The sequence below is a fragment of the Nomascus leucogenys genome, chromosome X (genome assembly GCF_006542625.1).
Source record: "Nomascus leucogenys isolate Asia chromosome X, Asia_NLE_v1, whole genome shotgun sequence".
Taxonomy (NCBI): Eukaryota; Metazoa; Chordata; class Mammalia; order Primates; family Hylobatidae; genus Nomascus; species Nomascus leucogenys.
The window spans coordinates 49978843-50005919 of NC_044406.1; the positions used below are offsets into that span (position 1 = coordinate 49978843).

Consider the following 27077-nt stretch of genomic DNA (forward strand, 5'->3'; position numbering starts at 1 on the left):
CTCTTGGGAGATTCACAATGAATGTTAGCATATGAAAGACTCTGAAAAGTCCAGCAGTAGAGAAACCGGTTTAACCTTTTTTTTTTTTAATCCTCGGACGTTACAAATTTATTTGTCCACAAACACACCCCCTGCTGCCCCTTTTTTCCCTACCCTGCCCTAAAGTTCCTTTGTGGCTAGGGCCAGCCCTGGGAATAATTGTGGAGTAAATGAACTGGATCTTTGTTTTAAACGCCTCCTAACACACCTCAGACCCCAGGAACCACCGCCACCCTTTGTCTTAAGTCTCTCTCCCATCTCCCTTCTCTCACGTCCTGCCTACCTTCCTGAATCCTAGTGTTTCCAGGCCACTGGAGAGGAGGAGGAGGATTGTGGTAGAAAACAAAGGACTTCGGTATAATGGGTTACCCCGCCAGGAGAATTGGGACGGCTCTTAACTACTTAGCCAATGGAAGTCTCTCTAATTCAGGCCTTGCAGGCACTGTTGCCTGGAAGATGAGGGGAAGGGATGTGAAGCCCTAGGAGCTTCCGATTCCTAGTCTTCCCACCCGAGGGCCCACGTTCATTCTTGCTTCTCTTTTCCAATGGATGCCCGTGTGACAAAAGCAGAAATCCATACCATCCTCCCCCTCGAGTGGCACGTCCCTGTGTTCTCCCTGGGGCCATCTCTGGAGGCAAACGGTTCCTTCCACCCTCCACTGGGATTTTCACCTCTGCCCCCCATCCCGGCTCCTCTCCCCTTACCACAAACACACTCAAGCCCAGTTAAGCAAACTTTCCCCCGTCTGGCCAGGTCAGTCCATCTGCAGGCCAAACACCACGTGCTGGGCCACGCTGGGCAGGAGACAAGAGGCGAAGAGAAACCAGGGCTGCTGGCCCGCGCCTCCCACCCCACGGGAGGAGAGGCTGTCGGACAGGGAGGCGTTGGCCAGCCCCCGAGTGGTGTTGGCCGCCTCCTCCACCGGAGCCCTCGGGGCCAGCAGCTTGGAGAGGAGGCTGCTGAACCTGCTCACGGTGGTGGCCGCTGGTTCTGGGGACGGGCCTGGACTGGACGTGGTGAGGTTCAGCTCTTCGGGGTCCACACAGACGCCATCGGAGGATCGCCCGAAGGTCACCTGGCTGAGGTCCAGGCCGGCCACGGAGCCCGGGGAGGCGCACGGCACGTCGGTGACACGTCCGGAGCCCGCCATCCAGTCCCTCAGCCACTCCAGGCGGCAGTCGCAGCACCACGGGTTGCGGAAGAGGAAGAGGCGGCCCAGGAAGAAGCCGGGCTGGAAGGCGGCCCAGGCGAGCACGGTGAGGCGGTTGCCGTTGAGGTGCAGCGCCAGGAGGCCCGAGAGGTTCTGGAAGGCGCCCTCCTCCACGAAGGTGATGCTGTTGCGGTCCAGGTAGAGCAGCTCGAGCTCGGCCAGGTCAGCGAACCAGGCGCGCGCCACGCGGTCCAGCGCGTTGCCACCCAGGTTGAGCGTGCGCAGGCGCCGCAGGCCGCGGAAGGCGTCGGCCGGGAGCTCGGCCAGCAGGTTGTCATTGAGCAGCAGATGCTCCAAGACGCCACAGTCCCCGAAGGCGCCAGCGTGCACAGCACGGACGCGGTTGGCCTGCAGGCTGAGCGAGCGCAGGCGGCGCAGGCCCTGCAGCGAGCTGGAGGCCACCGCCTCGATGCGGCCGCGCTCCAGGTGCGCGTGCGTCAAGTTGGCCAGGCCGCGCAGCGCGCCCGGCACGCGGCGGAACAGGTTGTCGAAGGCGGCGAGCTCGCGCAGGGCCGGCAGTTCGGCCAGGAGGCGCTCGGGCACGCTGAAGAGGCGGCAGGCGGCTAGGTCCAGGCGGCGCAGGCGGCCAAGCGCCGCGAAGGTGCGCGCGTGCAGGTAGCGCAGGTCGCCGTTGTACGCCAGGCGCAGCTCAGCCAGGCGCGGCAGGCCCTTGAAGGCGCCGGGCGTGATGAAGGACAGGTTGTTGTGGCGCAGCGACAGGCGGCGCAGGGACGGCAGAGTGCCGAAGGCCCGCTCGCCCAGGAAGCGCAGGCCGTTCCGGTCCAGGTCGATGGAGACCGCCTCGCACGGGAGCTCGGCCGGCACCCGCAGGAGGCCCGCGCGGTCGCAGCGCACCCAGCAGCCGCGCTCCACGGTGCTGCAGGAGCAGGCAGCGGGACAAGCGCGGGCGCAGGCCCCCACGGCCCGGGCGCTGGGCAGGCCGAGGACCACCGCTGCGGGGACAGGGTGGTGGGGAGTCAGGAAGGAGGAGAAGAGAGAAAAAAGGAGCAACAGTCAGCCAAAGGTCACCCCAGGAAAAATCCTGCCTGCCCGGGCAGCAGGATGCAGGCCCTCCACCGAGTTATCTTGTGTCAGGCCCATGGCCTCTTCCCACCTCTGCGGCCTCACACGGGTTTATCCACCTAAGACACCCGCTCCTTTGCTTTCCAGTTACCTTAATCAGCAAAACCCAGCTGCAATCCCTGCAGCTGACCCCGTTCTAAACTCCCTCCTGCCTGTACCACCACTTGTGTGCTCCTAGTGTGGCAGGCCAGGACTCACTAACGCAGGCCTCCATAACTACTGTTTCGGCACCGACTGAATGGTTAAGTTAAATATTAAAAGCTGGCCGGTGGCAGTGGCTCACACCTGTAATCCCAGCACTTCGGGAGGCCGAGGCGGGTTGATCACCTGAACTCAGGAGTTCACACCAGCCTAAGCAACATGGTGAAACTCCGGGTCTACTAAAAATACAAAAATTAGCCAGGCGTGGTGACGGGCTCCTATAATCCCACCTACTCGGGAGGCTGAAGCACGAGAATCCCTTGAACCCGGGAGGCGGAGGTTCCAGTGAGCTGAGATCACGCCACAGCACTCTAGCCTGGGCGACAGAGTGAGACTCCGTATAAAAAATACATAAATAAATAAATGAATAAATAAATAAAATTGCCCGTGACCACGTGGGTTGGTGGCGGTGGCGCAGGCGGAACCCAGGCTCCGCGGCTCGGGGCCTGCCCGGGCCTCTACTGCGGGGCGCCGGCGGAAGTGGGGGCGCCCACAGTAGCCACGGACCTCGCCAAGACAATGCAGGCTCCAGTGACCTTTCGCGTGCCTGTGCTCCGGCTGCCCCGAGGCCCTGATGGTCTCAGCCGTGGCTTTGCCCCTGATGGACGCAGAGCCCCCCTATAGCCAGAGGTTCTTGAAATCCAGGAGTGTCCCATGGCTCAAGAATCCCTGGAATCCCAGGAGCAGCGGGCCCGAGCCGCCCTTCGGGAGCGTTACCTCCGCAGCCTGCTGGCCATGGTGAGTCATCAGGTGAGCTTCACGTTGCACGAGGGTGTGCGTGTGGCCACCCACTTTGGAGCCACCGACATGGATGTGGCCAACTTCTACGTGTCACATCTACAGACTCCCATAGGTGTGCAAGCAGAGGCGCTGCTCCGATGTAGTGACATTATTTCGTATCCTTCAAGCCATAAAGATATTGTTCACCTTTTTGCTTGAGGCTAAGCCACTGTATCCCAGGCCTCCCAATGTTCCCGAGCCAGGAATTCTGGGCCCCATGGAGTTATGAGCTCCCTGGGAATTTTGAGCCAAGCGTTAAGGAAGTCTGGACTCCTGAGACCTCCTGAGTCTAGTCAGTAAAATTCTGCAACTCTAAGAATTCTAAGATCCCATTGGAAGGAATGCTCTACCTCACAGAACTCTGAACTCTACGGAAATATGGGCCTGATGCCATTTCCTGAATACCGGAGCATCGGGGTGTGGTGATAAAGGAGGACAAACTGCACAGGGGGAAGTTGTTTATTAAAGAGGTTGCAAAGTTCAGCCACCCTGAAGATACTCCCCACTGCTCCCCTCCTGTTAAAGAACCAGTTACCCCAGGAAAAAAAAATATATATATATATATATATATATATATATGTATATATATATATATATATGTATATACATATATATATATATATATGTATATATATATATATATATATGTATATATATATATATATATATATATATATATATGCCAGTGCCCTTATACAAAGGCTGGAAGGTAACAAAAGCCCACCAAGAGTTTTGCCCAAGCCTTTCCTGGGCCTTAAAGCATGACAAGATTATGAAATAATTCTTAACAGGACCCATTTAGGATTAAACAAGTTTTACTGGGGGTCTAAACTCCCCAGACCTCCACAAACAAGTTTATTGGGGGTCTGGAGGAACTCCCCAAACCTCCATGATTTAGCAGGAGACAAAATAAGGGTAATCACCCCAGCACCTGGACCCATCTAGATTAAGTAAATTTACTGAGGCTCCAGAGGAAGGTCTTCAAAACTCAGATTTTAGTTATAGATTGGAAGAAGTTAATCACATGTATTTAGATGAATGCACACTTACACGTAGACATATAGCTTAGAAGGTATATAAACTCTGGGCCAGGTGCGGTGGCTCACGCCTGTAATCCCAGCACTTCAAGAGGCCGAGGCGGGCAGATCCCCTGAGGTCAGGAGTTCGAGACTAGCCTGGCCAACATGGTGAAACCCCGTCTCTACTAAAAATACAAAAATTAGCCGGGCATGGTGGTGGGCACCTGTAATCCCAACTGCTCAGAAGGCTGAGGCAGGAGAATTGCTTGAACCCGGGAAGCGGAGGTTGCAGTGAGCTGAGATAGTGCCATTGCACTCCAGCCTGGGTGGAAAGAGTGAAACTCCATCTCAAAAAAAAAAGAAGGTATATAAGCTCTGGAAAACTTCGTAATTTTGAGTTGGTCTAGAGATATTTTCCAGGCCTTTTCCCTGTAACCAGTTACAGAAATAAAAACTCCCTCCTCTCCCAGTTCATCTGCATCTCATTATTGGGCCGTGAGAAATAGCAGCCCCACCCTCAGTTTGGTCGGGGAACACTAGAATGTGGCTTTGAGGGTTTGTTGTCTGCAGGCCCTGGGGGATCTCCGAGGGCATCGCTGTAGCCTACACCCTAGATCTGCGCTGCCCAATACAGTAGCCACTAGCCCCATGGGCTACTGAGCATTTGAAATGTGGCCAACCCAAATTGAGATGTGCTATGCATATAGAAGACACACCAGATTTCAAAGACTTAAAAAGAGTAAAATATTGTATCAATGATTTTTTTTTTTTTTTTTTTTTGAGACAGAGTCCTCACTCTGTCTCCAGGCTGGAGTGCAATGGCGCTATCTCGGCTCACCGCAACCTCCGCCTCCCAGGTTCAAGTGATTCTTCCGCCTCAGCCACCCGAGTAGCTGGGATTACAGGCATGTGCCACCACACCCAGCTAATTTTTGTATTTTCAGTAGAGACAGGGTTTTGCCATATTGGCCAGGCTGGTCTCAAACTCCTGACCTCAGTTGATACGCCCGCCTCGGCCTCCCAAAGTGCTGGGATTACAGGGTGAGCCACCACACCCAGCTGCATCAATGATTTTTATACTGATTACATGTTACAATGGTATTTTAGATATATTGGGTTAAATAAAATATTAAAATTAATGTTAACTGTTTCTTTTTACGTTTTTTAATGTGACTACTCAGAATTTTTAAACATGTGGCTTGTGTTATATTTCTGTTGGTGCTACTATAGTTCCTATCACCAGAAGAATTCAATTCCTGAACACCCCCATTGAGTAAATTATGCCTTAAGGAGGAGGGAGAATTAGGGAGCAGGAGATTGGGAATGAAAGAGAAGCCAATCAATCAATTTTTTTTTCTTTAACAGTCACTAAAATTAAGCCAAAAGGACAGCATACTAAATAAAATCAATGACCTTCTTGCACATCTCAAAAGAATTAATTATAGACACTCTGCAGTTAAGTTCCATTCACCAGTCCTTGCCTGCTAGAAACTTTTTTACATCATCATGGGAGAGTAAGTTGCTTATAAATTACTTTCATTCTGAGCATTTGAATGGAGGATCAGATAAAGACTTCAAAAGCCCACAAGTAGGCTTGCCACCTGCAGCAAAGTAGAGTGTCATGAGGCTGGGCACAGTGGCTCATGCCTGTAATCCCAGCACTTTGGGAGGCAGAGGCAGGTGGATCACCTAAGGTCGGGTGTTCGAGACTAGCCTGGCCAACATGGTGAAACCCTGTCTCTACTAAAAGTACAAAAATTAGCCGGGTGTGGTGGCATGCACCTGTAATCCCAGCTACTCAGGAGGCTGAGGCAGGAGAATTGCTTGAACCTGGGAAGCGAAGGTTGCAGTGAGCTGAGATTGCACCACTACACTCTAGCCTGGGTGACAGAGTGAGACTCCGTCTCAAAAAAAAAGTAGAATGTCACTGTGGCCTGCTACCCTGTGGAAGCCAGAGGCCCCAAGCCCAATCTTGAGGACCAATGGAAAAGGCAGCATGGTAGATGTACAATGTTTATTCCATGGTCAGGGGCAGCTCTATCTGAAATTCCTGCAGGAGAGCAAATGGTACCCAGATGTAAATATGCCCGCCGATTCATAATTCCTACCCCTCCTCATCAGTACTCCCGAATTCCTAGCAAATACCCCTGGCCTGCCACTCACATCCTCCCATTCTGTACACATTACCCGGCCTTGCCTACCCAAGTCCCTGCAGGAACCTGAAAATGTGGCCCCAAAAGGGATGTGTAGAATACACTCGCTGCCACCTCTGTAGCTCTGCTTGGTTTCCAGTGTCTTTTCAGGTCATCTGTTATGGACACTCCATGTTTTCTAAGCAGCTGAGAAGTGGATCCAGCCCTCTCAGACATAGCTGAAGAGCACTCAGGCCTTTGAACAGCCCTTCAGTTGTAAACTGGAGCCACTTCAACATTCTGATGTTGAGGATGCCTGACTTAGCTTTTCCATCTCCCTAAAAACTGAGATAGACACCAAGCTTCCAGCAAGGTTCTTGGGCTCTGTGCTGAGCCTGGCTGTAAACAGGGCTGCTGCTGGGCTGGGGAGACACCCTGCTAGGGAGACAGGGCCAAGAATACAACCTTAACTGCAGGCCTCAGCTGGAAAGAGGCAGAACCTTTTTCTATCAACCCTTCCAACTAGGTCAAGTAGCAGGCATCAGGTTTCTTTACAAATAGTCCTTCATTCTACTCTCTTCTCCTTTCTAATTAAGAAAAGTACAATCAATCATATGACTCATGTTTATACCCCACAATAGCTAACACTGTTCCAGGTGCACTGTATGGCTCAATAAATGTTTGTAGAATTAAATGATGCCTTCCTATGCAAGGATTCCTCCATTTATTTTAAAAATTGTTTGCTGGCCAGGCATGGTGCCTCATGCTTGTAATCCCAGCACTTTGGGAGACCAAGGCGTGCAGATCACTGGAGTCAGAAGTTCAAGACCAGCCTGGCCAACATGGTGAAACTCCATCTCTACTAAAAATACAAAAATTAGCCAGGTGTGGTGGTGCATGCCTATAGTCCCAGCTACTCCAGAGGCTGAGGCATGAGAATCGCTTGAACCAGGGAGGCAGAGGTTGCAGTGAGCTGAGATCGCACTACTGCACTCCAGCCTGGGCAACAGAGGAAGACTCTGTCTCAAAAAAAAAAAAAATTATTTGTCAAGGAACTCCTGGGATTACAACAGTCAGGATACAACCAATTTGTATAATGCAAGAGATCAGAAAGGTAGCTGCCTATGTTTTAAAAACATATACAAGAAGAGTGAGACTGAAGCTTCTCAATGTACACCCTTTTAGCCTTTAACATTTTGAACCATGTGGATATGTTACCTATTTCAAAAAATAGATTAGAGTTTAACCTTTAATTAAACACTCAAGAAATTGTCACTATTAGAGACCTGTTTTTAGCCTCTGAAACTTTGATAGCCATTAGGAGCAATAACTAATTTACTGTATTATTTAGTGAAATTTAAATTAAGTCAAGGCCGGGTACAGTGGCTCACACCTGTAATCCCAGCACTTTGTGAGGCTATGGCAGGAGGATCGCTTGAGCCCAGGAGTTTCAGACCAGCCTGGGCAATATAGTGAGACCCGTATCTCTACAAAAAATAAAAAAATTAGCCATGCACAGTGGTGTGCACCTGTAGTCCCAGCTACTCAGGAGGCTGAGGCAGGAAGATTACTTGAGCCCAGGAGTTCAAGGTTACAGTGAGCTATGATTGGACCACTGAACTCCAGGCTAGACAACAGAACAAGACCTTGTCCTCCCAAAAAATAATAAATTAAGTCTCCAGGCGTGGTGGCTCATGCCTGTAATCCCAGCACTTTGGGAGGCAGAGGCGGACAGATCACCTGAGGTCAGGAGTTCGAGACCGGCCTGGCCAACATGGTGAAACCCTGTCTCTACTAAAAATACAAAAATTAGCCAGACACAGTGGCAAATGCCTGTAATCTCAGCTACTCGGGAGGCTCACGCACAAGAATCGCTTGAACCCAGGAGGCAGAGGTTGCAGTGAGCCAAGATTGCGCCACTGCATTCCAGCCTGGGTGACAGAGTGAGACTCCGTCTAAAATAAATAATAATAATAATAATAAAAAATTAAGTCAAATAAATTCTCAGAACTGACAGCAAAACTATGTTGGTTTGTTCAGTATGAAGACTAAGTATATGTTTAGTAAGCCAGAAAAGCAAGGCACCAAAAAAAAAATTCTTTTAATAATAATATATGTGGATGAGTTCTACTGCGATCATGGCAGAGTAGCTTCTATCAGACTAACATTCCCACTGCTATCTATGGTAGACTCTGGACAAAATATTTTTTAAAAGAATTGTTTTAGCTGGGTGTAGTGGCTCACACCTGTAATCCCAGCAGTTTGGGAGGCCGAGGCAGGCTGATCACTTGAGGTCAGGAGTTCAAGATTAGTCTGGCCGGCCAGGTGTGGTGGCTCACATCTGTAATCCCAGCACTTTGGGAGGCCGAGGTGGGCAGATCACCCGAGGTCAGGAGTTCGAGACCAGTCTGGCCAACATGGCGAAACCCTGTCTCTACTAAAACTACAAAAAAAAAAAAAAAAAATTAGCTAGGCATGGTGGCGGGCCTGTAATCCCAGCTACTCGGGAGGCTGAGGCAAGAAAATCTCTTGAACTCATGAGGCGGAGGTTGCAGTGAGCCAAGATCACATCATTGCACTCCAGCCTGGGCAACAAGAGCGAAAATCCATCTCAAAAAAAAAAAAAAAAAAAAAGAAAGAAAGACCAGTCTGGCCAACATGGCGAAACCCTGTCTCTACTAAAACTACAAAAAAACAACAAAAAAAATTAGCCGGGCATGGTAGCAGGCACCTGTAATCCCAGCTACTCGGGAGGCTGAGGCAGGAAAATTGCTTGAACCCGGGAGGCAGAGGTTGCAGTGAGCCAGGATCACGCCATTACACTCCAGCCTGGGCTACAAGAGCGAAACTCTGTCTCAAAAAAAAAAAAAAAAAAAAAAAAAATTGTTTTAAAGCACCAGAGAACAACAAAAACAGGCAATCAGAGTCGATGCAACCCTTCAAAGAAGAGACACAAACTAGGTGAGATGTGCATCTAACTGATTTTTCCTCCAGGACATTTTCTTTCTTTTTTTTTTTTTTTGAGACAGGGTTTCTTCTGTGTGTTTCCCACAGGCTGGAGTGCAGTGGTGCAATCTCGGTTCACCACAGCGTTGACCTCCCTGGGCTCGGGTAATCCTCCCACCTCAGCCTCCCAAGTAGCTGGGACTACAAGTACACCCGGCTAATTTTTTGTAGAGACAAGGTATCACTATGTTGCCGAGGCTGGTCTCGAACTCCTGACCTCAAGAGATCCTCCTGCCTCGGCCTCCCAAAGTGCTGGGATCACAGGCGTGAGCCTCTGGACCTGGCTCTCTCAGGGCATTTTCAAGTCCACACAGCACATGGGGAATGAAACTAAAGCAGAAAGCAAGCTGACAGCTTAGAGGTCAGTATTTATAGCTGCCACAGTGGCTGGAAATTGAGGAGGGAAAACATGGAAAATAGGGAGCCTCAAAAGAGGAGCCACAAAGTTAGTATACAGGTTCCCCTTATGTCCTTGGCTGAGTTCTGAAGGGCATATGTGTGGGATGACTCCAGGGAGCCCAAGGGGAAAGCAAGAACTAAACACCAAAAGACCTAAACAGAGATTTCAGCAATTGCCCAGTGACAGGAGGCAGTTTAAGAGTTCAAGGTCCCGGCTGGGCGTGGTGGTTCACGCCTGTAATCCCAGCACTTTGGGAAGCCGAGGCAGGCAGATCACTTGAGGTCAGGAGTTCGAGACCAGCCAACATGGTAAAACCTCATCTTTACTAAAAATACAAAAAAAAAAATTAGCTGGGTGTGGTGACGGGCACCTGTAGTCCCAGTACTCGGGGCGCAGGTAGCTGGGACTACAAGTAGAGGTTGCAGTGAGCTGAGATCATGCCACTGCACTCCAGCCTGGGCAACAGAGCAAGGCTCTATCTTAAAAAAAAAAAAAAAAAGAGTTCAAGGTCTGCCAAGTTAGAGGAGCTTGTCAAATACCTTCAGCTTTCCACTGAAACCCCAAAGGACCATGCCTCAGGAGTGAAGACCATTTCCCAGGACTAAAGGCAAAACTCAAGTAGTCTTACCCTTAAAAAGCCTAAAACCAAGGCTTTCAGGGAACAAGGTGATCTGCCAGTAATTTAACTGAATGCCAGAACAAAATTCTACACTCTTCAACAGAAGACAAGAGAATCCAGAGTTTCTACCACTGCCATCCACAGTGTACAACCAAATACTAGTAGACATGTGAAGAAGCAGCAAACATGACACTTGTCAAGAAGGAAAAAAAACAGCAGAAGTAGATTCACAGACACCCCACATGTTGGAATTACCAAGCAAAGATTTGCTATAAATATGTTCAGGAATTTACACGAAAAGATGGGTATCATGGGCAAAGACATGGGGAATCTGAATTTTAGAAGAGGTATGGAAACTCTAAAAAGGAACCCAGTAGAAATCTTAGTACTGAAATAATAGCTGAAATTTTAAAAATTATTGAATAAGATAAATAGCAGATTAGACACTGCGGAAGAAAATCTTCACAAACCTGAAGAGAGGCCAATAGTTATTAACCAAAGTGAAGCACGGAGAGAAAATAAAAAGAAGACTGGGGGAAAAATTATCAGAGCCTCAATGACCTGTGGAACAATATCAAGCAATTAGGCTAATATACATGTATGTGGAGTCTCAGAGGAGAGAAGATACAGAATATGGCTAAAAGATAATTGATGACAGTTTCCAAATTTGATTAAAACAAGAAACTTAGCAAGCCCCAAGTAACATAAAACACATACACACACACACACACACACACACACACACACACACACACGGCCCATCATAGCCAAAGATAGAAAATTCTTAAAAGTATCCAAAACAAAAAGACATATTACTTAGAGTAAAAAACAGTAAAAGATAATCACAGTTATGGTCTGAATGTTTATGTCCGCCTTCCAAATTTATGTGTTGAAATCCTAACCCCCAAAGTGATGGTATTAGGAGATGGAGACTTTGAGAGGTGCTTAGGTCATGAGAGTGGATGAGCAAGAATGGGATTAGTGGCTGGGCACAGTGGCCCATGCCTGTAATCCTAGCACTTTCGGAGGCCGAGGTGGGTGGATCGCTTGAGCCCAGGAGTTGGAGACCAGCCCGGGCAACATGGCGAAACCCTGTCTCTATACAAAAATTAGCTATGTGTGGTGGCATGTGCCTGTAGTCCCAGCTACTTGGGAGGCTGAGGTGGGAGGATCACTTAAGCCCAGGAGACAGAGGTTGCAGTAAGTGGAGATCATGCCACTGAATTCCTGCCTGGGCCACAGAGCCAGACCTTGTCTTAAAAAAAAAAAAAAAAAAAAAAAAAAAAAGAATGGGATTAGTGCTCTTGAAGCGCTGAATGAAAAGCAAAATCTGGCAACCTAGAATGCTCTCTCTCTCCAGTAAAAATATCTTCAGAAATGAAGGGCAATAGAGATACTTTCAGGTAAACAAAATCTGAGAAAATTCTTCTCCAGCAGGTCTTCTGAACAAGAAATGAAGACATTGTTCAGTCTGAAATGCTGGTAGATGAAAATTAGTTCTACAAGAAGGAATAAAGAGCGATGGAAATGGTAAGTATGTTACTAAATATAAAAGACTACTGGCCGGCGCAGTGGCTCACCCCTGTAATCCCAGCACTTTGGGAGGCCAAGGGCGGTGGATCATCTGAGGTCAGGAGTTCGAGACCAGCCTGGCCAACATGATGAAACCCCGTCTCCACTAAAAATACAAAAAATTAGCCAGGCATTGGGCTGGACGTGGTGGCTCATGCCTGTAATCCCAGCACTTTGGGAGGCCGAGGCGGGCAGATCACTAGGTCAAGAGATCGAGACTATCCTGGCCAACATGGTGAAACCCCATCTCTACTAAAAATACAAAAATTAGCTGGGTGTGGTGGCACATGCCTGTAGTCCCAGCCACTCGGGAGGCTGAGGCAGGAGAATCGCTTGAACCCAGGAGGCAGAGGTTGCAGTGAGCCGAGATCTCACCACTGCACTCCAGCCTGGGCAACAAGAGCAAAACTCCGTCTCAAAAAAAAAAAAAAAGACTACTATTTCTCACCTTAATTGCTTAAAAGACAAGTGACTATTTAAAGCAAAAATAACAATGTATTGTGGAGTTTAAAACATATAAATGAAAACTATGACAACAATTACATGAAGAATGAGAAGGGAGGTGAATTGAATTGTACTCTCATAAAGATCTTACATTATACTTGAAGCAGTACAAGATTAATTCAAGGTAGACCACGACAAGGATGCATAGTGTAGTCCCTAGAAAGTAAAAAGAATCTCAACACCTACCTCACACCATACGCAAAATTCATTTTAGATGGACCGTAAACCTAAATGTAAAAGCTAAAACTTATAAAGCTTCGTGGAGATAACACAGGAGAGTATCTTTGTTATCTAGAGTTAGGTAAAGATTTCTTGGGACAAAAAAAAAAAAAGGGAGAGAGAAGAAGAAAAAGCAATAACCATAAAATTAATAATAATAATAATAAACTAGACTTCATCAAAATTTAAAACTTCTTCTCTCTCAAAGACACTGCAAAGTGAATGAAAAGACGGGCAATAGACTGTGAGAAAATATTTGTAAGTCGCGTATCTCATTAAAGACTTGTATTTAAAATATATGAAGAACTCCCAAAACTCAATAAGAAAACAATCCAGTTAATAAATGGGCAAAATATTTGAAGAAACATTTCACCAAAAAAAGATAGACAGAAGATAAATAAGCACATGAAAAGATGCTCAACGTCATTAGTTGTTAGGGAGATGCAAATTAAAGTAGCCACCTATTAGAATGGCTAAAATTGGAAAGACTGGCCATACTGTAAGAAGACAGCAGCCTGCAGCCCAGAAAAGAGCCATCACCAGAACCCAGCCATGCTGGCATCCCAATCTTGGACTTCCAGCCTCCAGAATTGTGATAAATAAATTTCTGTTGCTTATAAGCCACCCAGTTTATGGAACTTTGATACAATAGCCTGAAGGGACTAAAACAGGTGTCAAGTGTTGGAGAACATGTGGAACAGGTGGGACTCTCTTACACTGCTGGTGGAATGTAAAATGGGACTTCCACATTGGAAACAATGAGGTTGTTTCTTTAAAAGTTAAACATATGCCTACCTTATAATCCAGCCATTCTACTCCTAGGGAAATAAAAGCATATGTCTATACAAAGACTTTGGCAGCTTTATTCTTAATAGCCCAAAACTGGAAACAGTGCAAACGTCCATCAAGAGTTGAACGGGCAAACAAATGATATAGCCATACAATGGAATATTACTCAGCAATCAAAAGCAATGACTATTGGATAATTCACAAAAGAAGATATACAAATGGCCAAGAAACATGAAAAAATGCTTGGCCAGGCACGGAGGCTCATGCGTGTAATCCCAGCACTTTGGGAGGCTGAGGCGGGTGGATCACGAGGTCAGGAGTTCAAGACTAACCTGGCCAATATGGTGAAACCTCGTCTCTACTAAAAATACAAAAATTAGCCAGGCATGGTGGCCCGTGCCTGTAGTCCCAGCTACTCAGGAGGCTGAGGCAGGAGAATTGCTTGAACCCAGGAGGCAGAGGTTGCAGTGAGCCGAGATCGCACCACTGCACTCCAGTCTGGATGACAGAGTGAGACTGTGTCTCAGGAAAAAAAGAAAAAAGAAAAAATCCTCAACATCACTAATGATCAGAGAAATGCAAATCAAAACCACAATGCAAAACCACCTTACTCCCGCAAGAATGGCCGTAATCAAAAAATCAAAAAACAATAGATGTTGGTGTGGATGTGGTGAACAGAGAACACTTCTACACTGCTAGTGGGAATGTAAACTAGTACCACCACCATGGAAAATAGTGTGGAGATTCCTTAAAGAACTAAAAGTAGAACTACCATTTGATCCAGCAAACCCACTACTGGGTATCTACCCAGAGGAAAAGAAGTCATTATATGAAAAAGATACTTGCACACACGTTTATAGCAAATTAATTAAATTGTATGGGTTTCTTTTGCTCTTAAAACAATGAGCTTTGTTGTTGTTGTTGTTGTTGTTGTTGTTGTTGTTGTTTGAGACAGAGTCTCACTCTGTTGCCCAGGCTGGAGTGCAGTGGTGCCATCTCGGCTCACTGCAACCTCCACCTCCTGGGTTCAAGTGATTCTCCTGCCTCAGCCTCCCAAGTAGCTGGGGCTACAGGCGCCTGCCACCACACCCGGCTAATTTTTTGTGTATTTTTGGTAGAGGCGGGGGTTTCACCATGTTGGCCAGGCTGGTCTCGAACTCCTGACCCCAAGTGATCCACCCACTTTGGTCTCCCAAAGTGCTGGGATTACAGGCGTGAGCCACTGTGCCTGGCCAACAACCAGCTTTTCATAAGAATTTGCTCAGGGCCAGGTGTGGTGGCCCATGCCTGTAATCCCAGCACTTTGGGAGGCCGAGGCGGGTGGATCACTTGAGGTCAGGAGTTCGAGACCAGCCTGGCCAACATGGTGAAACCTCATCTCTACTAAAAATACAAAAATTAGCTGGGCATGGTGGCCACGCACCTGTAGTCCCAGCTACTCAGGGGGAGAGGGGCTGAGGTAGGAGAATCACTTGAACCCAGGTGGCAGAGGCTGCAGTGAGCCAAGATCATACAACTGCACTCCAGCCTGGGCAATAGAGTGAGACTCCGTCTCAAAAAGAATTTGCTCAGGGCTAAGCTTGCTGTAGACATAATTCCATTTAATATGACAGCCATGCAAGATAAGGATTATTCTTCTCTTCTCATGAAAGAGAAAACTGAGGTACAGGACGGTTAAATGATGCCAAGTTTTGTTGTTTGTTTTTCACTATACTGTACTATCTCCCACCCCACACACCTAGCCTTTCTGAGCTTTCATTGCTTTAACTGTAAACTGAAGAAACTGCATACTATGGTTTGAATATGTCCTCCTAAGTTCACGTGTTGGAGACTTAAACCCCACTGCAATAGTGTTGAGAGGTGGGCTCTTTAAGAGGTGGTTAGGTCTTGAGGCCTCTGTTCTCATGAATGGATTAATGTCATTATTGCAAAAGTAGATTTGTTATAAAAGCAGGTTCAGCCCCATCTTGCTCTCTCACACTTCCACCTTCCACCATGGGATGGCGCCGCAGGAAGGCTTTTACTTGATATGAGCCCCTCAATCCTGGACTTCCCAACCTCCAGAACTGTAAGAAATAAATATCTGTTCTTTATAAATTGCCCAGTCTCTAGTATTGTTACAGCAGCACGAAATAGACTAAGACACTACACATCCTGGTCTTTGAGAGCCCTTATAGCTTTCATTTTCCACAGTCTGACAGCAGGTGTTGCCAACCACTGCCTCTAAGAAAAAAATACCCTACTCAGAGCTCCATGTGTCTCTGCCATCTCCTCCCAGCCACAGCTGTTTGCACCGCAGATGAACACTTTGACCTAAACAGAGCTAATCAGATTCATTCTTTCTCCGTGAAAATGGAATAGGCACTGAATGACTAGTCAGTAAGGTCATGTGAGCACCAACCTGTCTAGCTTTGGGGCTGGAGTTTGTACCAAAGCCATGTGCAGGTCAAAGTTATGGGGGAGCAAGAGCCAAGGGCAAGGCGAAGAAGCTGGTGTATTGTCTTAATCAGTTCAGGCTGCCATAACACACTACCGTAGACTCAGTGGCTTACAAACAACAGAAATTGATTTCTCACAGTTCTGGAGGCTGGAAAATCCAAGAACAAGGCAGATTCTGCGTTTGCCAAGGGCATACTTCTTGGTTCATAGACAGTTGTCTTCTCACTGTGTTCTCACATGGTGGAAGGGGCAAGGGAGCTCTCTGAGGCCTTTTTTGTTTTTTTTTGTTTTTGAGATGGAGTTTCGTTCTTGTTGCCCAAGCTGGATTGTAATGGCGTGATCTCAGCTCACTGCAACCTCCGCCTCCTGGGTTCAAGCGATTCTCCTGCCTCAGCCTCCCGAGTAGCTAGGATTACAGGCATGCGCTACCATGCCCAGATAATTTTGTATTTTTAATAGAGATGGGGTTTCACCATGTTGCCCATGCTGGTGTGAACTCCTGAGCTCAGGTGATCCGCCTGCCTCAGCCTCCCAAAGTGCTGGGATTACAGGCATGAGCCACTGTGCCTGGCCTCTGAGGCCTCTTTTATGAGGGCACTAATTCCATTCATGAGGGCTCCACTCTCAGGACCTAATCCCCTCCTAAAGGCGCCACCTCCTAATACCATCATCTTGGGGAGTTGGGTTCAATATATGAATTGGGTGGGGAATGGGGGTCAGAAACATTCAGACCATAGCATATGTTCTGGCTCCCGAGCACCTTTTAAGCACTCTTTCTACATTTAGGGAATTTCCAACATCATAAGTTCTGCCTCCTCAAGATGGAAGCCAGAAACCCTCTTTCTCAACTCCCTTTACAGTTAGGGCTCAGGCACGTGACATAGCTTTGTCAATCAGACACCCAGTGAGACTTGGATTCAGAAGTAGGCACCAGGCAGAAACCAATGTCTGGCCAGAATGATGGCAGAGGCTTTTAGGCTTGCATTTCTGGCACCCAGTACCCAACATGATGGGTATGGCCAGGTATGGCCACTAATGGCAGTGGCCACAGGACTTTTGCTGGAGCTGTGCACTTCCTGGTTTAGGCATTGCTCTGGGCAGTGTGGCCTCTAGTAGGAAGCCTGAGAATACCTAATGTCCCTAAGTAAACTCCTTCTTGGCTTCAACGACCTAGAATAGATGCTTTGCAACAAGAGTCCTGAGCAATATCCTGAATCAGACAGGCTCCCTTAATCTCTCTAGAACTATCTCCCTCTTCCTGGCCTCTCCTCCTTTTCCTGAAGAACCACGTGATGCAATGGCAGGATCTCAGCTCACTGCAACCTCTGCCTCCCAGGTTCAAGCGATTCTCCTGCCTAGTCTCCCAAGTAGCTGGGACTACTGGCACGTACCATCACGCCCAAATAATTTTTGTATTTTTAGTAGAGACAGGGTTCCACCATGTTGACCAGGCTGGTCTTGAACCGCCTGGTCAAGTGATCCGCTTTCCTCAGCCTCCCAAAGTGCTGGGATTACAGGCATGAGCCATCGCACCCAGCCAGTGACCTCTTCACCTTGGCAGAGAAAACAACTCAAATTCAGGACCATGCAGCACCCCTCAACCAAAAGGAAACTGCTCCCCATTCACTGACAGGAAATATATAACATCGAATCAAACACTGTTTAGGACATCCCTGGTTTTGCTGAATCCAAATGAAAAAATAGCCTCTCCCGAAATCAGCAGTGATCATTCCAAAAACAAATCTCCTTGGCTATTCAGAGCTGGGTTCCATGGGAATACCTTGGCCAGAAAAACATTTACCAAATTAAAAATAAAGATTACAGTTTGTGAAAAGAGAAGGTGAAACTCATTTGGCAGTTGCTTAGCAATTTCTCTTCTTGCACCGGTATTTTGGGGAAGGATCCATCTGGAAATCGGAAAAAGGCTTCAGTGCTTTTTTTTCCCAGTCTGAGGTAGGGAGGGGAAGATGAGAAATAAATGTAGCAGGACTGCCCTGGGCTCATGACAGGTCCCTACTCAGCCAGCCTCTGTCATCACCCCGGGATTCACATGCAAGGCTTTCCAGAACATTCGGTCTTAAAATACTCACCCCGAGGGCACAGCCTCTTGACCTAGTTCTCTCATAAACTCTGAGGACACTCTCATCCCTGTTCTGTTATACTGCTTTAAAAAAAAAAAAAATCCTCAGGCTGGGTGCAGTGACTCATGCCTGTAATCCCAGCACTTTGGGAGGCCGAGGCAGGCGGATCACCTGAGGTCAGGAGTTCGAGACCAGCCCGACCAACATGGTGAAACCCTGTCTCCAATAAAAATACAAAAAATTAGCCGGGCATGGTGGTAGGCACCTGTAATCCCAGCTACTCAGGAGGCTGAGGCAGGAGAATCACTTGAATCCAGGAGGCGGAGGTTGTGGTGAGCCGAGATTGCAACACTTTATTCCAGCCTGGGCAACAGAGCGAGACTCTGTCTCAAAAGAAAAAAAAAAGAAAAAAAAAAAACCTCAGACAACCTCTGTCTCTCAGTTTCCTCATCTGTAATTTGTAGACAGTTATGGGGGACAGCTGTGTCTCGTTGCTTGACATAGCTGTGAAAACACTGGCCCAAGCTAGGTGTAGGCTCTTATGAACCATTCTTGTCACAGGATTAAACCTCACTAAGGCACAAATCCTTCAAAGACCATGATGAGGCCAGGTGCAGTGGCTCATGCCTGTGATCCCAGCACTTTGGGAAGCCAAGGTGGGAGGATCACTTGAGCCCAGAAGTTCAGGATGAGCCTGGGCAACATGGCAAGACCTCATCTCTATAAAAAATACAAAAATTAGCCAGGCGTGGTGATGCACACCTGTACTCCTAGCTACTTGGGAGGCTGAGGTGGGAGGATTGCTTGAGCCGAGGAGGTCGAGGCTACAGTGAGCTGTGCCTGTGCCACTGCGCTCCAGCCTAGGTGACAGAGTGAGACCCCATCTTAAAAAAAAAGGATCGGCTGGGCGCAGTGGCTCACACCTGTAATCCCAGCACTTTGGGAGGCTGAGGCGGGCGGATCACAAGGTAAGGAGTTCAAGACCAGCCTGGCCAATATGGTGAACCCCGTCTCTACTGAAAATACAAAAAATTATTCAGGCATGGTGGCATACACCTGTAGTCCCAACTACTCCGGAGGCTGAGGCAGAAGAATTGCTTGAACCCGGGAGGCAGAGGTTGCAGTGAGCTGAGATGGCACCACTGCACTCCAGCCTGGGCAAGAGTGAGACTCCATCTCAAAAAAAAAAAAAAAAAAAAAAAAAGGACCATGTGAAATCTGCCCTAGAATGGAAAGCAAGACACCAGTTGTCAGAATACTGAAGTTATTACTAGGGGTAGGCTGTAAAGAGGAATCTGGAGTCTAGGATGGTTCATTTCCAGGGCTGAACATTAGAATCACCTTGTGGAGCTTTGAAAACTCACAGTGCCCAGGCCATACATCAGATCAATTACATCAGAATCTTCAGGGGTGGGATCAGGCATTGGTATGTTTAAAGCTCCGCAGGTGATTACAATATGCAGCCAAAGTCAAAAATCAAGGGTCTAGATGCACCAATTTTATAAAAATGGGATTCATCTGTGTGACATAAAGAGTTACAAAGTGTAATGTAGAGTTACTATATGACCTAGCAATTCCATGCCTAGGCATATGCCTAAAGGAATTGACAGCAAGGTCTCAAAGAGAGAGTTGCACATGCATGTTCACAGCAGCATTATTCACAACAGCCCAAGGTAGAAACAACAAATGTCCATCAGCCAATGGATAGATAAGCGAATGTGGCACAACTATACAACGGAATATTATTTGGCCTTAAAAAGGAATGAAGGCCTGGCATGGTGGCTCACGCATATAATCCCAACACTTTGAGAGGCCAAGGCAGGCAGATTGCTTGAGTCCAGGAGTTCAAGACCAGCCTTGGCAACATGGTGACACCCCATCTCTACTAAAAATATAAAAATTAGCTGGGCTTGGTGGAGTGTGCCTGTAATACCAGCTACTTGGGGGGTTGAGACAGGAGAATCTCTTGAGCCTGGGAGGTCCAGGCTGCAGTGAGCTGTGATCATGCCACCGCACTCCAGCTTGGGTGACAAAGCGAGACCCTGTCTCAAAAACAAACAAAAAAAGGAATGAAGGACTGACACATGCTACAACATGGATGCACCTCCGAAACATGCTGAGTGACAGAAGCCAGTCATACAATGCCACATACTTTATGATTCCCTTTATAGGAAATGTCCAGAATATGCCAATCCATAAAGACACAAAGTAGATTAATGGTTGTCAGGGGCTGAGGAGAGGGAAGAATGGGGAGTGACTGCTTAATAGACATGGGGTTTCCTTTTGGGGAGACTAAAATGTCTTGGAACTAAGTAGAGGCGATGGTTGCACAACATTGACAATGTGCTAGATGCCACCAAATTGTACACTTTGAGCTGGTTAATGGGCTGGGTGCAGTGGCTCACGCCTGTAATCCCAGCACTTTGGGAGGCCAAGGCGGGTGGATCACCTGAGGTCAGGAGTTTGAGACCAGCCTGGCCAACATGGCAAAACCCTGTCTCTACTAAAAATATAAAAATTAGCTGGGCGTGGTGGTACATGCCTGTAGTCCCAGCTACTCGGGAGGCTGAGGCATGAGAATAGCTTGAACCTGGGAGGCGGAGGTTGCAGTGAGCAGAGATCACACCACTGCACTCCAGCCTGGGCGATAGAGCAAGACTCTATCTCAAAAAAAAAAAAAAAAAAAAAAAAAGAAGAAAATAAGATAGTTAATGGTTAATTTTATCTTGTGTGAATTTTCCTTCAGTTTTTAAAAAATATTACAAGGTGTCCCTGAATCTGGGAAAATAAACACCAGAAATGGCTCCCTGCTTGTGTGTCCCTATCGGGTGTCCTGGCCAGCCCCCGAGCTGCAAGGAGGCAGGGATGGCCAGCCTCAGGCACCCGCATAATGAAGTCTAATGCAGACCATCTGAGCAGTTTCTCTTTCCTAAGCCCTCGGCTTTTCAAATATGTGCTTTCCCACCTTGAGGTTTGCTAGGAGAACAGCTACTTGGTGTTTCCAACCACAGACTGAGATTGGAATGTTTCTTTATTCTCATTGTTTTAAAAGAACTTGAGCCTTATGAAACCAAAAATAGCAAGGGAAAATATGGTCAAATTTCTGGTTTCAGCAAAATCTATTTAGCTACCTTGGCTCTAGAAATCATTCTCCTTCCATTCTTGGCAAATGCTACCAAGTGGCTCCTCGGACCAAAACCCAATGCTGGATCTTCAAAACAAAACTGGCTGGAGGAAACAGAAGTGCGGTGGCGGAGACCATGCCGTGGCCTCTGGCCTCCTGTGACCCCAGAACTTGGTTTTCACCCCATGCAGGTACCTTTTGTGACAGGAAAGAAAGGATTAGAGCTGCAGTTTTGCTGGCTAATGTGAGTCATAAGGGATGGAGAAATCAATGTTTCCAGAGTGGTGGTCTGCTGGTAGCCTCGCAGGCCTGGTGAAATGTGAAGATAAACATCTGTCCCATCTAAGGAGAAGAACGCAAGGCCCCAGAAAGGCCTCCAGGCCTAAATATTAACAATCACCTCAAACTGGAAACAAATGCCCGACAATAGGGGAATGGATAAACTAACCAGTCAATCTGTACAAATGAATATTACTGGGCATTCAAAAGGAAAAAACTACTCTAATCCACGTAATAACATTGATGAATCTCACATACATATTGCCTGATATACCACAGTGCCTGACTGTGGACAGTGAAGGATTTTTTCTGCTTCTGGTACAGCCACTCTCTCCCTCCAGCCTTCTTTTTTTCTTTTAAATCAAGTTGATTAAGGTATACTTTACTTAAAATAAAACGTACCCATTTTAAGCGTGCAGTTCAGTAAGTATAATAAATGTACACATGCCTGTGTAACCACCCCAATCAAGACTTAGAACATTTCTGGCCGGGCACCCAGCACTTTGGGAGGCCGAGGCAGGAGAATTGCTTGAGTTCACGAGTTCAAGACCAGCCAGGGCCACATGGCGAAACCCCATCTCTACAACAAAAAACAAAAGTTAGCCAGGCATGGTGGTGCACATTTAGTCCCAGCTACTCAGGAAGCTGAAGTGGGAGGATCCTTTGAGCCCAGGAGGTTGAGGCTGCAGTGAGCCATAATCGCACCACTACACTCCAGCCTAGGCAACAGAGCAAGACCCTGTCTCAGAACAACAACAACAACAACAGCAACAGCAAAAAGACTTAAAACATTTCTACCACCCAGAAAGTTTCCTCAGGCTCCTTTGACTTCAGTCCTTTTCCCACCCCTGGCTCCAGGCAACCACTGACCTGCTTTCTGAACTATAGATTAGTTTTGCCTGTTTTAGAACTTTACAGAAATGAAATCAAGGCTGGGTGCAGTGGCTCACACCTGCAATCCCAGCACTTTGGGAGGCTGAGACAGGTGGATCACCTGAGGTCAGGAGTTCGAAAACAGCTTGGCCAACATGACAAAACCCCATGCCTATTAAAAATACAAAAATTAGCAGAGCATGGTGGGGAGCACCTGTAATCCCAGCTACTCAGGAGGCTGAGGCACGAGAATCGTGTGAACCTGGGAGGCGGAGGTTGCAGTGAGCCAAGATCATGCCACTGCACTCCAGCCTGGGCAACAGAGAAAGACTCTGTCTCAAAAGGAAATGAAATCAAATGCTTATTTTGCACAACCTTCTGTAAAGTTCATCCATGTGGTCATGAATATCAGTTGATCATTCCTTTCTATTGCTGAGCAGTATTTCCCTGGATACAGGTGCCTCAATTTGTTCATTCACTCACCTGTTGATGAGCATTTGCATTGCTTCTAGTTTCAGCCTATCGTGACTAAAGCTGTGACATGTGTTTTTGTTTCTCATTTATCTAGGAGTGGGATGGCTGAGTTATATGATAAGTACGTATTTCACTTTCTAAGAAACTACCAAACAGTTCTTCAAAATGGTTGCACCATTATACATTCCCAGCAGCAATGTATGAGAGTTCCAGTTACTCCACATCCTCACCAACATTTGGTGTTGTCAGTGTTTTAAATTGTAGCCATTCTTGGCTGGGCATCGTGGCTCACACCTCTAATCCCAGCACTTTGGGAGGCCGAAGCAGCCTCACTTGAGCCCGTCACTTGAGGCCAGGAGTTTGAGACCAGCCTGGCCAACATGGCAAAACCCCATCTCTACTAAAAATGCAAAAATTATGGCTGGGTGCGGTGGCTCACACCTGTAATCCCAGCACTTTGGGAGGCCGAGGTGGGCAGATCACTTGAGGTCAGGAGTTCAAGACCAGCCTGGCCAACATGGCGAAACCCCCTCTCTACTAAAAGTACCAAAAAAAAAAAAAATATTTATATATATATATGTGTGTATATATATATATGTGTATATATATATGTGTGTATATATATATATGTGTATATATATATATGTGTGTATATATATATGTGTGTATATATATATGTGTATATATATGTGTGTGTATATATATATGTGTATATATATGTGTATATATATGTGTATATATGTGTGTGTATATATGTGTGTGTATATATATGTGTATATATATGTGTGTGTATATATATATGTGTATATATATATGTGTGTGTATATATATATAAGCCAGGTGTGGTGGCTCACGCCAGCAATCCCAGCTACTCAAGAGGCTGAGGCACGAGAATCACTTGAACCCAGGAGGCAGAGGTTGCAGTGAGTTGAGACAGTACCACTGCACTTCAGCCTGGTCAACAGAGTGAGACCCTGTCTCAAAAAAAAAAAAAAAAATGTAGCCATTCTAGTTGTGTGAGTGGCATCTCATTGTGATTTTACTTTCCTATAGACTTCCTTTAAAATGCAAATCTTGGTGGGGCACGGTGGCTCACACCTGTAATCCCAGCACTTTGGAAGGCCAAGGCAGGCAGATCACTTGAGGCCATGAGTTCAAGACCAGCCTGGCCAACATGGTGAAACCCCATCTCTACTAAACATACAAAAATTAGCCAGGTGTGGTGGTGGTGCATCCCAGCTACTCTGGAGACTGAGGCACGAGAATCACTTGAACCTGGGAGGCAGAGGTTGCAGTGAGCCGAGATCATGCCACTGCACTCCAGCCTGGGCAACAGAGCGAGACCCTGTCTCAAAAGAAACACACGCAAAAAACACAAACACACAACCCCTGACTCTCTTTGAAGACTCAGTGTAGAGGAAGTCACATGTGAAAGACCCTGTAAAGCAAGTTAAGGGGTTCAGATATTATGCTGTGAACAACGGGAAGACCCCAGGGGTTAACATGGGGGGAGGAGGTTGGAGGTATTTGCACTTATGCATCTGAGAAGTGGGGCACTTCCAGGAGCCCTGTGTGTCCAGAGGAGAATTTCTCTTGCCCCAAATTTCCCTGCTGCGAGCCACTTCTGATTTCTCCAAGGTCTTGTTTTGTGAGGCTCACTTAGTCATTTTTTTTCTGGCCAAGGAGGTAGAGCACTATCCCTGCCTGCTTCTCGGGAACATATTGTCCGTATTGCTTGTGACTCGCAGTCAGAGAAATATTCTCTGTGCTTGCTAGAGTGTGTTTTAAATTAAAGTGCCAGGGGATGTAGAGATGGTCATTAATTTTAAGTGCATCTATTGTTAGCAAATGATGTCACCGCTGAGCTCTCCAACTTGTCACAAGAAGTCTGGATATATTTCGGGTTTCTGTAGCAGGGACAGTTCCTGTTTTGAAGTGTGCAGGCTATGAATACTGTCTGCTTTCTGTGAGGAACGATAGAGCTTTTGGTGCACGTTTAAAATGATACTGGCTGTTGGAAGCAAACATTGTGCCCCAATGAGTCAATCAAGTTTCATATTTTTTTCAAGGTAGGAGGAATGGCAAGAAGTTGGCTGTTAGTAATTATATAAATATCAACCTCTGTTCTTTAGAACCTCTTCGAGGTAGGAAGTCATGTCCTATTTATCACAGTGTTCCATGTGCCTTACTCCAATTTTTTTATTGCTTATTTATTAAATCTCTTATAAAAGAATTTTCTCAAGGACAAAGAGCATGCTATTATATCCCTCATAAATATCCCTCGAGCGTTTTGAAGGCACACAGTGTATGCCTGTTGGTTGACTGAACAGAGCAAGTTCCGGTTTTTGAAAAGGTGGAATAAAGAGGAAGAAAACTCCATTACTCCCGTTTTAGAATGATCTGGTAAAATGTTCTCTACCAGCATCGCATACAGAGGTCTATTACATAGATCATCATATCGCAAATAATTAAATTCACTTGAGGGTCAGAAAAAAACAGATTCTTTGTGTAGAATCATTTACTGAAGAATTTAAAGGATTTTTCCTCGGGCTGTCTCAGTCAGATTGGAACAGCTAGAGCTGGGGAAAATATTTCATAATGAGTCTTCTTGGTATATTAAAGTGCACATAACAGAGCAAGAAACTTTGAAAAATAACTTCAATATCCATAATCCTACAATTCCAAGGCATTTTTCATTTTTTTTTTTTCCTTTAGGAAGGTGGTTTATTAAAGGGACTTTTGTTTTTAACTAAATGAGCTTAAAACAATGTGATTAGAAACCACTGTAGGTCGGGCACGGTGGTTCACGCCTGTAATCTCAGCACTTTGGGAGGCCGAGACAGGCAGATCACCTGAGGTCAGGAGTTCAAGACCAGCCTGGGCAATATGGCGAAACCCCGTCTTTACTAACAATACAAAAAATTAGCTGGGCATGGTGGCAGGTGCCTATAGTTCCAGCTACTCAGAAGGCTGAGGCACGAGAATCACTTGAACCTGGGAGGCGGAGGTTGCAGTGAGCCAAGATCCACGCCACTGCACCCCAGCTTAGGCGAGAGTGAGACTCAGTCTCAAAAAAAAAAAAAAAAAAAAAGAAAGAAAAAAAAAGAAAAGAAAAGAAAAGAAAAAACCACTGTACGGTGGCTCACACCTGTAATCCCAGCACTTTGGGAGGCCGAGGTGGGCAGATCACGAGGTCAGGAGATTGAGACCATCCTGGCTAACGTGGTGAAAGCCCGTCTCTACTAAAAATACAAAAAATTAGCCGGGCGTGGTGGTGGGCGCCTGTAATCCCAGCTACTCGGGAGGCTGAGGCAGGAGAATGGCGTGAACTTGGGAGGCGGAGCTTGCAGTGAGCCGAGATCACGCCACTGTACTCCAGCCTGGGCGACAGAGCGAGATTCCGTCTCAAAAAAAAAAAAAAAAAAAAAACCACTGTAGCACTGTAGCTTTTGGTTATCACACCAATGAATTCATGTCTGAAATTAGAATAAGAAAATCACCAAGAGGACTATTTCATATATTCGGCTCAGGAGTTTTGTTTTAAGCAAACAAAAGTCCCCACCACCTGCTGTTTTCTTGCTTTCTCTATCCCCTCACCCACAATCACAGGGTCAGTGAAACCTGATGAGAGGTGTCCAGATACAGCTGTCCCAGAAGCCACTTTAAAGACCCTTTGGGCAGAAGCTCTGTGGCTTCCACTCCTCTTCCCAACCCCTGCACCCACTGGCAGGAGAACTCACCATGCAGAAGCAGGACCAGCATCCCTCGGCCTTTCATCCACCCAGTGGCTTAGGACCACCCAGCCGTGGGATCCCTACCTGAAGGGAGAAAGGACAGGTCACCCAGTGCCCAGGAGGGCCCCATGAGAACCCTCCCATGCCTCCACACTTCCTCTTGAATGCCCTGCCTTTCTTTCTTCCTCACATTCCTTCCTTCTTAATGACCCTGGTGTTGGGCTAAGAGAAACCAGTAACAACAGGCAATCAGAAGCTCTCCGCAAATGGACAGCTTGGATCTATTAGGAAACCCTTCGTCAGGCTACAGCCCTGACATCAACTCAGATGGCATCACTGACAACCCAGCAAGGAAATGGATGGAGAGGAAACCCCTGCAGAGAAGCGTTAGTGAATGGTCCTCAAATGTTGCTTACCGTCCTGGGAGTCTGCCTGGTCCCGCTCCTCTGAGGTGCCCCTCCACTCCCCCAGCCCATCCATCTCCCAAGTCAGGCAGCCA

The 27077-nt window shown here is 47.0% G+C and overlaps 1 protein-coding gene and 1 pseudogene across 2 annotated transcripts; one reads left to right on the forward strand and one right to left on the reverse strand.

The window, feature by feature from the left end:
• On the reverse strand, positions 1-27077 carry NYX (nyctalopin). Of its 2 annotated transcripts, XM_030807411.1 has the most exons (3): positions 26995-27051; positions 26585-26662; positions 59-2203 (listed from the first exon to the last, which is right to left on the reverse strand). In XM_030807411.1, exons 2-3 carry the CDS (start codon positions 26619-26621, stop codon positions 795-797), a joined length of 1446 nt encoding a protein of 481 aa, XP_030663271.1. In that variant the 5' UTR covers positions 26622-26662; positions 26995-27051; the 3' UTR covers positions 59-794. The 2 variants fall into 2 exon arrangements, with proteins under 2 accessions (XP_003271059.1, XP_030663271.1); XM_003271011.3 differs by having other exon boundaries at positions 1-2203; positions 26585-27077.
• Positions 3054-4970, forward strand: LOC105738073 (annotated as a pseudogene).

Coding starts and splice junctions, on each gene's coding strand:
- NYX (XM_003271011.3), bottom strand. CDS start 26,621: ATGAAAGGCCGAGGGATGCTGGTCCTGCTTCTGCATG. Junction 2,204..26,584: donor GCTGGTCCTGCTTCTGCATG/GTGAGTTCTCCT, acceptor CTGTCCCCGCAG/CGGTGGTCCTCGGCCTGCCC.